The following is a 15,914-nucleotide window of genomic DNA, read 5'->3' on the forward strand; positions in this document are numbered from 1 at the left end:
GATTATTTTTTAGAGTTTTTATATTTTTTAAAAGAAAATGAAGTGTGATTGTGGGAGAATTTTATCATTAGACTTTGGATGATTTTATTAGAATATTTTGTCAACAAACCTTTTAACTTCTTTTACATTGTCGTTGACTTTTAGTTGGTTTCTTGGTCGTTCTAATGCCATGCCTCTTTCAACTACACTAATGTTTGAATGTAGGAGTTATGTTTTCATCTTTTAGTAGTTAAAATGTTTATCAAAAATGTCCTGTGTTATTCTTGGCAATGAAGTTTGTAGAACTGTCTTGTGCCCACTCGTATGTCTAACTGTGACTATAGGCAGCTCTGCAGTCAATCATTGTTTGGACTTTCTGGTCAATCTTGAGGTAACAAACTCCTCATTCTCTTTGCTATCTGTTGAGTTTTCTGCAGTTTGTTGTTTGTTTTTGATTTCTGAGATAAAACAAAGAGTAATATACATTTTTTCTTAAACTTCTCTCATTAGAAAAACATACATCATACATCTTTTTCATACAAGCTTATAACCAAAAGCAAGCTAACAACTAACTGACACACGACATGCTCTATTTCTTACACACTAAAAATGCACTTTTACTAGATAAGCTTAACTTTAGATAGTCAAGTTGCACACCTAAAGCAAAAGGTTTAGTTATGACTTAGAGGTTTAATTAAGATCTTCAAAAATGCTGAAGGCATGGGAGCTCTTAAAGCAGCTCGTAATATCACCGCACAATCGCCAATAGTTCCACCTAATTAAAACACCTACACAAACTCATGATTACGTTTATTATTGACATGGATCATAGAAACTTATATAATAATGATGTAGAGGTTTGAAGGGACTCTTGCCTTTGTCATGAGCATCAAGCATCAAGATGTTTCCTTTCTCTTTCTAATAGCTCCGAAAGAAGCATTAGGCTCGTGGTCATCAACTTTTCAGAGGTTTGCTGGGAGAATTGAACATGGATCCTTTACTGAAAGTGAGTATCGTCGTGACATCAACCGGTGAGGTTTCATCGGTTGTCCCAAGATGACCTTAAGGGCACTAGCCAAATCTTCTTTCTTTGCTTGTTTTTTTCAAGCGTGAGTGATTGGGAGAGAGAGAGAGAGAGAGAGAGAGAGAGAGAGAGAGAGAGAGAGAGAGAGAGAGAGAGAGAGACGAAGAAGATGAACAAGCAAGTGAAAAAAGAAAAACCATTACCAGCCCCCAATATTCTCTCTGCAATCATCCTTCTCTCACAATTTTGATTTCCCGGAAAATTATGTTGATTGAGGTATACCGTATGTCTATGCTCTATTCTATCCTATAGATATTTTTCGTCTCAAAATCCTACAAAATTCTACCTCATACCCTAGGATTTGATTAGTCATATTTTTCAACTAAAAAAACCAAAAAAGTCTCCTAAAATCATTCAAAGTAGCATTCCAAAAAAAAGTTGTGATATTTTGAATAACATTAGATTTTAAGTGAATTCTATAAATTATTGATTGAATAACAAGAGATTGTACATGATTTTAAATGATTTTATATAAATTCTAAATTGAATAACATAGGATTTTTAAAGATTTTTAAAAATCATTAATTGAATAACAAGTGATTTTAAGAATCCTCTAGAATCCTTTAAATTGTCAAGTTCAATACCCCTCTAAAAGCATTATTGAGGTTTCCAAAAACTTGAGCGGAAATTATTGTAGAATGATAAAAAAAATTCTTATGTACTTTAACTAGCTTAGATATATAGTACTTTCTCTGTTTCAAAATATAGAATGTTTTAACTAAAATCACGTAGATTAAGAAGTGTTTACTTTTAACAAGTTCAACCAATCAGAAACAATACTGCATAACATAAAAAAATTAAATTAATTTTAAAATTGCATAGAAATTTGAAAACAACGTATTTGGTGAAACAAAAATATTCTCTAAAATATCATATATTATGAAACTAATAGAGTATAAATTTAAAGTCCACTTCAACTTGGTTGAAGTTGTGGAACTTGTCGCGAAGATATGCCCTGTAAAAGGCTGACTGATTTCTTAGGAGTTACAAATTTTTGTAAAAGAAAAGCATTAATAAATCAAAGACGATGCAAAATAGTCTACACCATCCTTAACGGCGCCACTTGCAAATCCCTCACCCCACACGAAGAAGTCAAGTTCTCTCTCACAAATTAGTCTCTTTCGACTGACGTTTACTATGATGGGCACATCCTTTGATCCTTCCACCACATTTTTCAGAATTAAATGATGAACACGAACACATTATCTACCCTTCTTTTTTTTTCTTTCTATTCTCGTAACCTCGATTTGAGGCCTCTTCACACCTAAACTAATCAAATGATCATCGCAAAAACTTAAGAGTTGATAACGAAGTAACGAAACGAACGCATTGACACAAATGACAATGACACCAACTTACATAGCCGCGTTTTATATATCTGTAAAATAGCACTAAAGAGGGTAAAATAGTCATTTAGCAACAAAACAAATCCTTTCTCTCTCTCGCTTCTTCACTCACTTGGGTCCTTTTAAAAGTATCGTCAAAACAAATACTCTCTCTCTCTCTCCTTCTCCGCTGCGACTTCTTCTCATTCTCTCCGGCTTCTCTGTTTCTTTTTATTAGGGTTTTTCCATTTTGTTTCGGTTACGAAGAAGAAGAAGAAGAAAGAGTTAAAGGTTGCATTTTTATTTGCATTTTGTAAAAAAAAAATGGAGAAGAAGCAAGGGTTTTTCTCAACACTGAGAGACGAAGTGGTAAGAGGCTTATCACCTTCTCGTTCCAGACCACCACGTTCTCGTTCCGCAAGCCCATCACGCTCAAATAACAACCTAACACATATGAAAGCTCTTCTCTGGGGTAGAAAGAAACTACTCGCTAGCTCCGGCGGCTGCAGTGGCGGCGGCGGAGGAGGTCTTTACTTGCCGCAACCGGAGCCGTTGATTGGGAGATCCGGTAGTTTAAGACCTGTCATGGAAGGTCCTGATCCGGATGATAACGGTGAAATGCCTCCTGGTGGTGGTACTGGTGGGGATTCGAAACGACTCGGGTCGGGTCTTACTCATTGGGTCAAAGGTCAGTGGTCACGTGCTCCCTCCGTGCCTTCCAACACTCCGGCTTCTCGGAGGTCTGATCTGAGGGTTCTCCTTGGCGTTATGGGAGCTCCTCTCGCTCCCATTAGTGTCTCTTCCTCAACTCATCTCCTTCACCTCACCATCACAGATTCTCCCATTGTTAGTCTCTCATTCATAAATTTGAAGTTTTTAATCCCCTCAATTCATAAATCTTTAGACTCCAGATCTTGTTTGAGAATATGGGCATGTTTGTGATGCTTGTTTTATTGAAAATTTCTTAATTTTAGTTGATTTTTTTGGATTGGTTGGTGGAGTATTGTCATTATCTGGTGGGGGTTTGATTCATATAATACTCAGATTTTGAGTTGTATATGAGAATTTGATTTACTATAATAATAAATAAAAAAAAATTTCAGTTTTTTGTATTGTTGTGTGATATTTGTTTTTCTGTGGGTTGTGTTGTTGTTTGCAGGAAACATCATCTGCGCAGTACATTTTGCAACAGTACACGGCGGCTTGTTGTGGTGGTCAGAAGTTAACAAACTCCATTAAAAACGCTTATGCTATGGGTAAGCTCAAGATGATCACTTCAGAGCTCGAAACTCCTACTGGAACTGTTAGAAACCGGAACTCCACCAAGTCTGAAACTGGAGGGTTCGTTCTCTGGCAGATGAATCCTGATATGTGGTATGTTGAGCTCTCTGTTGGTGGTAGTAAGGTTCGTGCTGGCTGCAATGGGAAGCTCGTTTGGCGACATACTCCTTGGCTTGGTTCTCACACTGCTAAAGGACCCGTCAGGCCTCTTCGCCGTGCTCTTCAGGTTTATCCTCTAACCGCATGTGTTTTGAAGTCAATCCAATGGTTATCTTATTATGTTTAATGATCAATCAGGGACTTGATCCGAGAACTACTGCTACTATGTTTGCTGAATCCAAGTGTGTTGGAGAGAGGAAGGTGAATGGTGAAGATTGTTTCATTCTGAAGCTATGCACTGACCCTGAAACGTTAAAGGCGAGGAGTGAAGGACCAGCAGAGATCGTTAGACACATCCTCTTTGGTTACTTTAGCCAAAGAACAGGGCTTTTAGCTCAAATCGAGGATTCTCAGTTGACTCGAATCCAATCTAATGATGGTGATGCTGTTTACTGGGAGACTACAATCAGTTCGTCTCTAGACGACTACAAACAAGTCGAAGGGGTCATGATTGCTCACTCTGGACGCTCTGTTGTTACCCTCTTCAGATTTGGGGAAGTGGCGATGAGCCACACTAGGACAAAGATGGAGGAAAGATGGACTATTGAAGAAGTTGCTTTCGATGTTCCTGGTCTGTCTCCAGATTGCTTTATCCCACCTGCTGATCTTAGGTCTGGTTCGTTAACTGAAGCATGCGAGTACTCGGGTCAAGAGGAGAAAGGGAAGAGCTCCATCGCATTGGCTGCAACAACAGCACATAGAGCTAAAGTAGCAGCCTTGGAGAAAGGAAGGTTCCACGAGAATCCGGTTTGGCATATCGACGTCTGAGTTTTGTAGGGAAGATGCAATCTGTGCATAGTAATGCTTATAACAAGCCTTAAGCCTTGAAATCAAAACTAACTAACCACTTTTGTTTAACAGCTTACATATTAGGAGTTTGATTACACAATTGGTTTATTTCAGTTTTCGTTTGTCTTTTTCTTTTCTTCTTTGTCACCTTCAATTTTTTTTGGGTAAGGTGATGGGATTGATTTGCAAAAACGGTGGCAACAAGAGAAGGAGAATTGTTGTTGCTTAAGTGATGAATTTGTCTCATTTTTGTTTTGTTTGTTTGATAAATTTTCAATTAATGGAAAAGTAAGTTTCTCCATCTTCTTTCAAATGTCCTGGTTTTAAACCAGACTAAACCGTTCCAAGTTGTTTGAATTTGAATCATATTAGATTTAATGTTGTTAAAGACATGATGATATTGATGTGATATAAAAAAAAAGTTGAAACATTCTTAATGTATGTATAGTTAGTTTTAGTGGTCAGTCAGAGAGTAAGGTGTGTTAGGTACCCAATAAAGAAAGTGATAGTTAGGAACATATAAATGGGATTTTATGAAAGGAATTGAAGATATGATTATGAATTTATGAAGAGAAATGGGTCCATATTTGTATGCTTTTGTAGCAAAAAAATAGCTTTTTGAACAACTGTCTTCTCTTTTTTGCCTTAACTTTCTTTTAAAGTTCTTTTTTTTGACATAACTTTCTTTTAAAAGTTGTTATATATTGATTGCATCTTTTATTATTCGACTTCAATATACGTAACATACATGGATGTATGAAAATGACATTGTTTTGAAAGAGGAAACAAAGCTGTAAACGCATAGCCTGATTGAGACGATCAAAGTTTCTGAAAATGAAAACGTTAGAGTTGTTGAGCGTTACTCAAAAGGATAACCAAATTGTTGGATCAAGATTTGGTCAAAAAAAAGGTCGCTTTGATAACCAACAAGACATTAAAAGAGAGATCTCAGTGAAGAGAACTAAAAAGATTCACAGCATACAATATCCAACGCTTGAACTACCCAATGGCACACAAAAACCGTTACAAACAAAAACACGTGACAGAACAACAACCAAAAACACTCAAATGGGCGACAAAACTCCAAGACCGATTTAAGGTTGTCTAGAGCTAAAACAAGGACGTGGCTATAGTANATATAAAAAAAAAGTTGAAACATTCTTAATGTATGTATAGTTAGTTTTAGTGGTCAGTCAGAGAGTAAGGTGTGTTAGGTACCCAATAAAGAAAGTGATAGTTAGGAACATATAAATGGGATTTTATGAAAGGAATTGAAGATATGATTATGAATTTATGAAGAGAAATGGGTCCATATTTGTATGCTTTTGTAGCAAAAAAATAGCTTTTTGAACAACTGTCTTCTCTTTTTTGCCTTAACTTTCTTTTAAAGTTCTTTTTTTTGACATAACTTTCTTTTAAAAGTTGTTATATATTGATTGCATCTTTTATTATTCGACTTCAATATACGTAACATACATGGATGTATGAAAATGACATTGTTTTGAAAGAGGAAACAAAGCTGTAAACGCATAGCCTGATTGAGACGATCAAAGTTTCTGAAAATGAAAACGTTAGAGTTGTTGAGCGTTACTCAAAAGGATAACCAAATTGTTGGATCAAGATTTGGTCAAAAAAAAGGTCGCTTTGATAACCAACAAGACATTAAAAGAGAGATCTCAGTGAAGAGAACTAAAAAGATTCACAGCATACAATATCCAACGCTTGAACTACCCAATGGCACACAAAAACCGTTACAAACAAAAACACGTGACAGAACAACAACCAAAAACACTCAAATGGGCGACAAAACTCCAAGACCGATTTAAGGTTGTCTAGAGCTAAAACAAGGACGTGGCTATAGTAGGGTAAATGTTCTATTTACAAGTCTTATTATTCCTGAGCTATGGCTCTACGGCAATAAGGACAATCTCCACAAGCTCTTAGCCAAGGGTTTAAGCAAGAAGAGTGGAAGCTATGGGTACAGGGCAAGGATATAAGCGTGTCGTCTTTAGTGAAACTCTCTAAACATATGCTACAATCTCTCATCTCAGTTTTAACTTCGGCTGAGCTAAAAGTTTGCTGGTGTAAACAGTTAATAGCATCCTGAGTAAGACCTTGCGGTTTCTTGTTACATTCATTGGTCACTTGAAGCCCTTCTAGTTGAAAAATTGGATCAACATCTGTAGAATGAAATGAGGACTCCCTTTGCTCATCTCCCAATGATACTCTGTTGCTTCGACTGAATCAGAGAAAAACATAGTTGACACCAATACAACTTCAGTACCCCAAATTGTGAAAAGAAGCTCCAAAGAAAGATCTTTAAGTATAGACTAAGTAGCAAGAATCCACAAAAACTGATATTTACGCTGAAGTATTCAGTGGGTTAAGAATATTAGAGGAAACCTCAATCCATTACTATTGGGCCTTGAGGTTTCCTCTAATAAAGAACACAGACCTGTTAGCAGACAAAGAAACACCTCTTAATCTTTCGAAAAGTCTTGCCCTTGCGAGCAGAACAGCTCCAGGAAGCCTCTCGGATCCATTTAGGTTTACAAAGCTGCTACTTTGAGTGTCAGTATCTTCCGTATTCAAATACTGAGCGGTGCCTTGAACATCACGAATAGGTCTACGTTCCTGAATTAACAAATTAAAAGAGATTTTAATAAATTGGATCAGATTCATTAATCATTCATACGACTATTGAAACTACTCTTTGGAGGAAGGAAACTTAACAGTATGGTGACAGAAGCGTCGGAGACGTGGAGTGGGTCTTCGGAGAAGATCACAGCCGTCGGAATCATGACGTTGGTTATGGTGATGGGTACCGAGACGGCGATGATGATTGTGTGAGTGGTGTCGATAAGAAGAAGTATCGGATTCTAAATCCGGGTCGGATCGACCTGGACGAGATCTTCGTGTAGAGAAGAGCTCTGATGCGCTCGTCATGCACCGATCAATCACCGATTTCGTTCGTTAATATGATCTCTGAAACAAGTGCAGAGACGATGAGATAAGGAGGAGAGAGACAGAGAGAGCATTGCAAAGAAAAAGTAAAAGGAAACTGCAGTGAAAAGATGACGTCATCCCACTCGTTCTTGTCTGAAGAAAGACATTTCCGAAAACGGTGTCGTTGTAATGATAAGTAAGGTAAGAAGCCCAATTAAGCTTGGGCCTATCCAGTTGAAGTCCATTAATTGTTTAGTCAGTTAACTAAGTCAATGTACTATAGTTGCTGTTTACAAGTTGGTTTAAGATAAATAAAAATTTCCCTCCTTTTGTTAGTGTTTTTTTTTATTGCCACTTTGTTAATTAACTCATCTTTTGGTTGTTATTGAGTTAATGAGTCTGACAGACAGTTAACTAATACCTAAGAGCATCATTACTCCAGCAACTTGAGAGGGTTACTCAAGGATTAATTAATTATATAATTAATACTAAAATAAGTAAAGCAATCTACTTAGAACTTAACCAAAATCATCCCTCCACTAGAGTAACCCAATAAAAATTACTCTTCATTTAAATAATATTTTTTTATTTTTGTTAATTAATTATCAAATTTTACTAATCTATCATGTATAAAAAAATATTTATATTATTTATATTACATTAAACAGAAAACAATAAAATTTTACATAATTCGGAATATTAAACATATTTTACAAAATTTGGAATATTACAAAACATGACAAAACAAAAACACTTCCCCCACATGTGCATAAACTAGCGTAGTCTGTCTCGAGCATCTGAATAACCAAATCAGCCAATAACGTCCCCCACATCCTGCAGATTATTGTCCGAATAAATAAAAAGTAACCTAAGAAGAATAAGAAGCAGAGATCCATGTGCATATGTAATGTAAACTGCTATGCTATTTAGGATTAGGGATGTGAATGTTACATGGGGCCGAGTAATTGCATCGCTGTTCTTAAGCCAATGTGTCTTGATGCAGCTCCTGCAAAGCCCTGTTCTCAATTAAAGGTACACGTATTCACACTGTGGTAACATAATTTATGTAATGAATATAGCTCACAGGCAATAGATAGGAAGAGAAAAAAAAGAAAAACTATAGATGGAAGAATAATTACATGCTTTGCTGCAAGCAGAGCTGCTCGAGATTCCAAGTTAACGGCGGCTAACTGTCCACCCTGTAGAAAAAGGTTTGATGTATGGAAATATCGTCAGATCATTGACATGTGACACACATATGTCTAAATGCTTCTCAAAAGCCTGAGTGATGATGTAAAAATACTTATGCAGTATGATGAAATGAATACAAATGCAAACCTGTTTTAGCATCTCTTTCCTAATCTGGTAGTTGGCAGCCTCAGTGAAGACTTTTCCCGATAGTTTCTTAGCCAACTATACAGGGCCAGAATACACCAGTTATTTGTATCGCCTCAGGGAAGAAGAAGAAGAAGAAGAAGGTTTAAACACACAAACTGATATCGATTTCATACAAACTGATAAACTTTGGCAAATGTGATCATGCCACCACCCTACAAGAAAAATACATGTAAGCCTGAGAACTAACATGGCATTCTTAAGGTAAAAACACCTTAAAACAAGACTACCTTCAGAATCATAGACTGGACCTCTGTAGCACCCAATTGTAATGCAGCAAGTAGTTCAACTTTCCATTTACTGAGTCCGAGTTCTAAGCTAAGGAGTCACTCAATTGTAACAAAGCCTGCGGCCAAACTAAGGAGTCAGCCCAAATACCTTGAGTAATTGTCAACAAGATAAAGAAAAATCTCTGCTTCTAGGTCTTCGGTTGGCAATTGATTGGAGCATGGAATATTCAAATTATTTCTCACTGAAAGTAAAACGTTTCTGTATGAAGGCCTCCAACCCCTATACAATGAAACAATCAGTTCGGACTCTCTATGAACACATATCTTAAGAGATAACGGATCAGTATGTATACTGAAGTTACAACACAGTCAATGGAACAGGTCACTCCAAAGAAATCAAGGTTGATAGCTAGCTAGCATCCTAGTAAAGCATAAAATTATGAATTATAATCACACCATAACAGTTACAAAGCTAGTCCCTAATGGTTCAACAGTTTTAAGCTAGGTCACTCCAAAATTATGAATTATAATCACACCATAACAGTTAGCCGAAACCAGTCAACCCTCCAAACTATAATCAAAACCAATTGAACATCAAACATTAACCACTCTCACAATCAAATCGAAATTAATCCTAAACCCTAACATTAACAACATGCAATAAGTAAGAGATGAGAAGACAAACCTTCTCTGTTCGATTCGTCTCCCAGTGGATCTCTCCGTCTGCTTTACACCATCAGAAGACTAAGCCGCCGTCGTCTTCAATCCAATCTTCAATCCAAGCCGCCGTCGTCTGCTTCAAGCCAACTATCAATCTCCATAAGCAACTCTTAGAAGGCCGAAAGGTTACCTTACTGGTTATTAATATATACTCCTTTTGAAAATTAAGGGATATAAATACGGAGATTACAATCGGACTCGATAATAACTAAGCTAGTGCATAGAAAAAGAAATCATTATGGCTGGTTCGAAGATGAAGCTCCACTATGGCTGGTTCTTTCTAAATTCGGCAGCTATCTTTGGTATCAATGAAAAAGGTCTTGACTTCGAAGTTCGAACTTGTATTCGTAGACCGGAGGATTACTGGTGAATTTTGAAAACCAAAACCTTTCTCTCTACTCTCAACGTATAGCACTCTCATAAAAAAGCTGAGATGTTTCGTTTAGAGAGCTCATGTACCTTTTTTAATAAATACCTTTATTTCTCATAATTATTTACATAAATAAGTCACTGAAATATTATGACCAATATTTTTTCGATATTTTTTAAAATAAATATTTAATCAATTATTAAATCCAAAAATATATTTAATTATCATTGTCATAACTTATTTACTTATTAAAAGTAAATTATATTTCACAAACAAGGAAAAAAATTATTCATTTATTTACCACTTTTATTATTTTATCATTACATTTTTAGACTTAGAATTAGTTTTAATTAAATCGGTTAGTCTAAAAATATTGTTTTATCTATTTAATGGTATAGTGATATAGATAATAATGTGAACATAAAATATGTGAATTTGTTTTTTAGAAACATAAAAAGACATCGAAGCTTTTTACACCGCCTAAATATTATTTTCTAACTTCAAATATTTCACGGGTGAAACGTCTTTTACAGAAAATAAATGCTATTTTGAATAAACGAAAAAAACTTGACTTACATATTTTGTTTTATACAAACGAATCGTAAATTTCAAATAATAATTTTATTCATAACAATTTATTTAAATCGATTTATTCTGCTTATAGTGCGGGTTGGTACCTAGTAAACTCTTACACTACACTACACAACTCTTAACTATTACATTTACCAAATTTAACTACAGATGTGTTCTAACGACAATCATTCTCTTTTCCTTTTTTATTTTGCAGCCATTTGGTGAAGTCCCGGTTCTCGAAGATGGAGACCTTAAACTTTCCGGTATTAAATCTTGTTTCCTATTCTATAATTTTATTTTAATCTTGGATTTGAATGGTCTAGCGTTTTTGGAGGTTTTGCAAAGATTACATAATCATTACATTTTTAATATGTTTCTTTGTTATTTTGGTCTTATAGCTAAATTTCGAAACAATAATTTGCATTGTTTATATAGATAGAGGAACTATCAAAGACATGAGTCGATTCATAAGCTAAAGGCTAGCGTTAATATTGTGAACACGCAGACATGAGATTATTCATCCCAAAACGAACCGTTCGAGAGTGAAAAAAAGTTGCGTGGGATAAAATAAAATAAAAAAATGAAAAATTCAAATATCCCGTTGTAACGGCTACTTCCAAATTGGGTAACGGCGGTGAACAAGATGGCTAAGGCAGAGTCCATAAAGCTCAACAAATTTTTGCTTCATCCGGTGGTCAGTTGTTTATTTGCGGTCATTAGTATCACCGGTGGAGTGACTTGCGGGCTTCAGCTCAAAGATGCTTCCCTCCTGACAAAAATTGTAGTCATAACTTTTGGCGTTCTCTCATTGGTACTTTTGCTCCTTCTTGCGCTCGGATCCAACGCCATCATCGAAAGGATGTTTGATATTACCGAGAGGAAGAATTCAAAATATTTAATATTTACATAAGAAATATCTAATTAAATAGTCGTGTGTGTGTTTTATTTAGTTTTTATTTGCAGTATTTCAAGATTTTGTATAGATATTATAGAAATATTTAGTTATTACGATTTTAATTATTATTATTTTTCACTAAAAATTTAAATCTTTGAAGTAAAGAAGGAAAAAATAAACTGATTTCGTAATGATATTTTAGGAATATTTTAGTTATTGAGAGAGATAATTTATGAATTTAATTGATTTTTTTTAATTATTGGTACAGATAAATTAGGTATATCATTAGTGTAATCGATTTTGATTTTCCTTATGTAACTTATTGTTTTTTTTGTGCAAATATGAGAATATTAATTTTGTAAATAAGTTAAATTTCAATGATAGAACAGAAGAAAAAGAAGAACGCTTAATCTGATACTTCCACATTTTGTAGTATAATTTTTCCCTAAAACTCAATTAAAAAGAAAAAGAAGAGAAGAGTCACCAATCAAATCGTTCTTCTCCTCTCTCTCTCTCTCTCTTTCGTCTTCTCCAATCGAATTTTTTCTCCAAAGATTTCAACGCTTAATCTGAATCCTTCTTCTTCTTACGCTTATTAGTAAGTTGATACAACGAATTTGAGGATAAGATGATCAAAGCCGCCATGGATCTCGGTTGTTTGGATTTGGGATGTCTTTCTTCACTCTCTGACAAGAAAACCGCCGCCGCCGGTGTTTCTGATCCTCTTCAATTCTCTTCGTCCCCTTCGAAATCTTGCAAGGTAACTTCAGTTTCGAGTCACAGATCTAATTTCATTCCGGTTAATCGATTTTGTTTCTCCCATATGATTGAGTTTTTTTTTTCTTGCTGTTGAGTAGAAATTAGGGTTTTGGTAATTTAGGCTCTCGTATTGTGGAATTGATGCTTAAACATACCTAATTACTTGAATTTGATGATATCTCTTCACTATTGAAACTAGTCCTTAGTCATGGTGCTTAGAGGCTACTCGCACTTGATTGATCTCTATTTTAAGGTTTTAATGTGCTTATCCTGTTATGGTATTGTCTTCGTTTCAGAACAAGTCACCAAGAGAGACATCATCAGCGATTAGGAAATCACAATCAAAGAGGTCTTCTTCTCAACGTAAAACCTCACCTCTTGGCTGGTTCCCTCGGAGTAGAAAGGGGGATTCATACTTGAATAGGAAGATTAAGAAGCTACAGGTAATGTTTCTTTCTAGTTTATATATACTTCCCACTGGTTGGGAACAACTAGCACTACATTTTAGTCCAATCTTGAATATTTAATTTGATTGTATGGTGTTGTATAGGAGGTTGGAGGAATGAACCAGACGCTGGATGAGACTCTTGGCGACTCTAATCCACACTACTGTAAGATTGTAAGGGAACAGATGGCTGTGAGGGAGGCTGCAGGTAAAGCCATGGAGCTCCGTAAAGCTGCTCTCGTTGAAGCATCTTGGTGTAGAATACTTCGAGCTGCTAGGTAATTTAAAGGTTTTTAACATCTTGAAGAATTTATTTGTGGTGCCTCTTTTATCTTTTCTTACTATAGGATTGATTCCTGTTGATAGGATTCCATGTACAGAAGCAGAAACTTTAATGGAAAATGCAGAAAAGGCTGCAGTAGAAGCTTTTGAAGCGGCATCTGCAATGGGAGTGATAATGCATGATAAACCAAATAGCTCGAGGAAACAATATCGTATCGAAACATCAGGAACACATGGAAGGGGATCTCCTACTCATACCGTTACTGCGTCTTTCGAAACTGCCTTTGATGTGGATAAAGAAGTAGCTGCTGCTGTTAAAACTGCATTCGCTAGGCTTGCAAACTCCCCCTCTGTCAGTAAAGCTGAGTTTAGAGACCTTCTGAAGAAAATCAGCGAGCATCCTGATGTGCGTGATAATCATGAGATCACTGAGATGTCTTCAGAATGCGACACTGAGTCAGATTCTGAACTGGGAATTCTACACAAGGTTGATGAAGAAGTGGCTGAATGCGAGGAGACTTCATCCTTCAAAACGAGACAGTTAAAAGTCAAGAGGCGGCAGTCCTTTGGGAAGTTTAGCAGGGAGAAGCTGCTGGATATGTTGCTTGAGAGGCTTCAGGGCTTACAAGAAGATCATCTTTCAAGTCTTGCCTCTGTAGTAGCAACTTGTGGTTTAAATGAGGCCTTGAGGGGACATACCACAAGCATCGAGGAACCAACCGTTTCAGACCATGGGAATTCTTCTTCAATGGATATAAGATCAAGAAGAGATTCTAAGTGCGGGTCCTTAATGGAAGGAAAAACAACAAGGAATGGAACAGAGACAGAGATTCCGAGTTTGGACAAGTATCTAGTTAAGCACATGACCAAATTAGAAAGAGAAGTCTATGAAGCCAAAAGGGCTTCAAAGGAAAATTCTGACAAAGACAGAAAGGTTCCTCAAGGTGTTGCAAGTGATCCTGTTCCAGATTTGGGAAGCATCCTTATGAAACATTCTTCAAGGCTTGAGAAGGAGGTCGAAGAAGCCAAGAAAAACCCAGGAATAAATTCTAGAAAGTACCAGAAGAACTCAAGCAGAAACAAAACGTCAATGGATCCTATCCCGGACTTGGAAAGTTTGCTAGTGAAAAAGCATGTTTCTGAACTGGAGAAGGACGTTCAAGAAACTATAAGGAACTGCGGAAAAATGTATGAGAACGTGAAGAAGCCGGGAAAGAAAGAGAGTTCGTCTGAGGTTCCCAGCCTGGATAGTTGTCTGGTAAAACATGTCTCCAAGCTAGAGAAAGAAGTCCAAGATGCAAAGAAGAGAAACCAAGAAGAACTTGATTCAAGAAATTTAGAAACTGTTTCAAGTGTGGCGGCTGAAGAATTGGGAAAAGAAAACGTAGACTTGAACAATAAAGCTGAGGGTCAAGAAGAAAGCTTAGACAAGATCTTGGTCAAACCGGTTCACAGGTTGGAAAGAGAGAAAGTTGCATCAGAAGCACTTTATGGAAATCGGAGGATTCAAAGGAGAAAACAAGCAGCAAAAACAGACTCAGATTATGAGAGTTTGGACAAAATTTTGGTGAAACATGTTCCAAAGCTAGAAAAGGAGAAGCAGAGGTTCAAAACTAAATTAGAAGAGACGGAAAACTCAGTGAACAATAATGAAGGTAGCTTGGAACAAACACGGGAAAAACATAACCAGGGACCTGAGAGCACGAAGACGGCAAAACCAATTCTCACCAGACAACAAATGAGGGATATAGAGATACAAGAAACTTGGGGTGGTTTAGGCCTTGGGGAGTCAAAGATCAATAGCCAGAAGAGACTCGATATCAAGAAAACAGAAGCTACTGAGCATTTGGGAGAAGTCACAAGACCGATTCTTACTAGACGACAAGCGAGGGACAAAGAAATGCTAGAAGCTTGGGGCGGTTTAGGACTTGGGGAGTCAAGCCTGCACCAAAATAAGCAGAAAACGAAACCTGAAACCGAGAAGACAGAGAAAGCAATACCACTGTCAACAAGAAGACAAGCAAGGGATAGAGAGATGCAAGAAGCTTGGGGTGGTTTAGATCTCGGGAACTCGATTCGACCGAGTCTGTCAAAACTTGAAAGAGAGAAGGTACACTATCCTTCTGCTGCAATTCGAAAAAACAATTCTGATTTTTTTTTTTCCTAATAACACAACAATCATTTGAGCTTGTTTTTTGCTGTTTGGTTCTCTCATTCGCACAGGCTGCATGGATTAAGGCCGAGAAAGAGGAAACTACCGGAGGAAACTAATGTGCAGTGGAACAGAACATAGAAACATATAGATTCTTATAATAAATGGACAATTAGATCTAGATTCTTATAATAAGGATCTAGCTAGTTTCAAAGAAAATAATGTGTAAATTTCATTTGGTAACAGTTTTAGCGTGTATGTAATAAAAGTTTTCTTTTGTTAAGGATTACATCAATGTGTTATCAGATAACAAAGCTTTGTGTGCAAAGTATTACTAAAACTACGAACAAAATTTAATAACAGACGTTAAATTTTGCAACACTACTAAGAAAGCATTGCAGTTTGCAACTTAAAAATGATGGATATGTAAATAAGTATCGAAGCTGGATTACACATTGGTTAACCGGGTCCCGTAATCAAGTATATCTGTAGTATACTGTATATTTAAAAAAAAAAAAAAAAAAAAAAAA

The 15,914-nt window shown here is 36.3% G+C and overlaps 4 protein-coding genes across 5 annotated transcripts; 2 read left to right on the plus strand and 2 right to left on the minus strand.

Moving 5' to 3' along the window:
- LOC104758289 lies at positions 2,474-4,850 on the plus strand. The gene is made up of 3 exons (XM_010481126.2): positions 2,474-3,234; positions 3,548-3,895; positions 3,967-4,850. Exons 1-3 carry the CDS (start codon positions 2,713-2,715, stop codon positions 4,594-4,596), a joined length of 1,500 nt encoding a protein of 499 aa, XP_010479428.1. The 5' UTR covers positions 2,474-2,712; the 3' UTR covers positions 4,597-4,850.
- Positions 5,512-7,704, minus strand: LOC104758288 (probable E3 ubiquitin-protein ligase RHY1A). Of its 2 annotated transcripts, XR_002036169.1 has the most exons (4): positions 7,351-7,704; positions 7,073-7,251; positions 6,440-6,856; positions 5,512-5,711 (listed from the first exon to the last, which is right to left on the minus strand). XR_002036169.1 is itself a non-coding variant. In XM_010481125.2 (3 exons), the coding sequence occupies exons 1-3, from the start codon at positions 7,561-7,563 to the stop codon at positions 6,508-6,510; spliced, it is 741 nt and encodes a 246-aa protein (XP_010479427.1). In that variant the 5' UTR covers positions 7,564-7,704; the 3' UTR covers positions 6,240-6,507. The 2 variants fall into 2 exon arrangements, 1 of the variants encoding a protein (XP_010479427.1); XM_010481125.2 differs by lacking the exon at positions 5,512-5,711 and having other exon boundaries at positions 6,240-6,856.
- Positions 8,263-10,332, minus strand: LOC109130007. Its single transcript, XM_019239138.1, has 7 exons — positions 9,874-10,332; positions 9,189-9,304; positions 9,075-9,113; positions 8,902-8,976; positions 8,703-8,762; positions 8,515-8,579; positions 8,263-8,397 (listed from the first exon to the last, which is right to left on the minus strand). Exons 2-7 carry the CDS (start codon positions 9,198-9,200, stop codon positions 8,274-8,276), a joined length of 375 nt encoding a protein of 124 aa, XP_019094683.1. The 5' UTR covers positions 9,201-9,304; positions 9,874-10,332; the 3' UTR covers positions 8,263-8,273.
- Positions 12,200-15,673, plus strand: LOC104758287 (protein FAM184A-like). Its single transcript, XM_010481124.2, has 5 exons — positions 12,200-12,506; positions 12,802-12,948; positions 13,056-13,228; positions 13,317-15,342; positions 15,456-15,673. The coding sequence occupies exons 1-5, from the start codon at positions 12,375-12,377 to the stop codon at positions 15,501-15,503; spliced, it is 2,526 nt and encodes an 841-aa protein (XP_010479426.1). The 5' UTR covers positions 12,200-12,374; the 3' UTR covers positions 15,504-15,673.

The sequence above is a fragment of the Camelina sativa genome, chromosome 17 (genome assembly GCF_000633955.1).
Source record: "Camelina sativa cultivar DH55 chromosome 17, Cs, whole genome shotgun sequence".
NCBI classification, from domain to species: domain Eukaryota; kingdom Viridiplantae; phylum Streptophyta; class Magnoliopsida; order Brassicales; family Brassicaceae; genus Camelina; species Camelina sativa.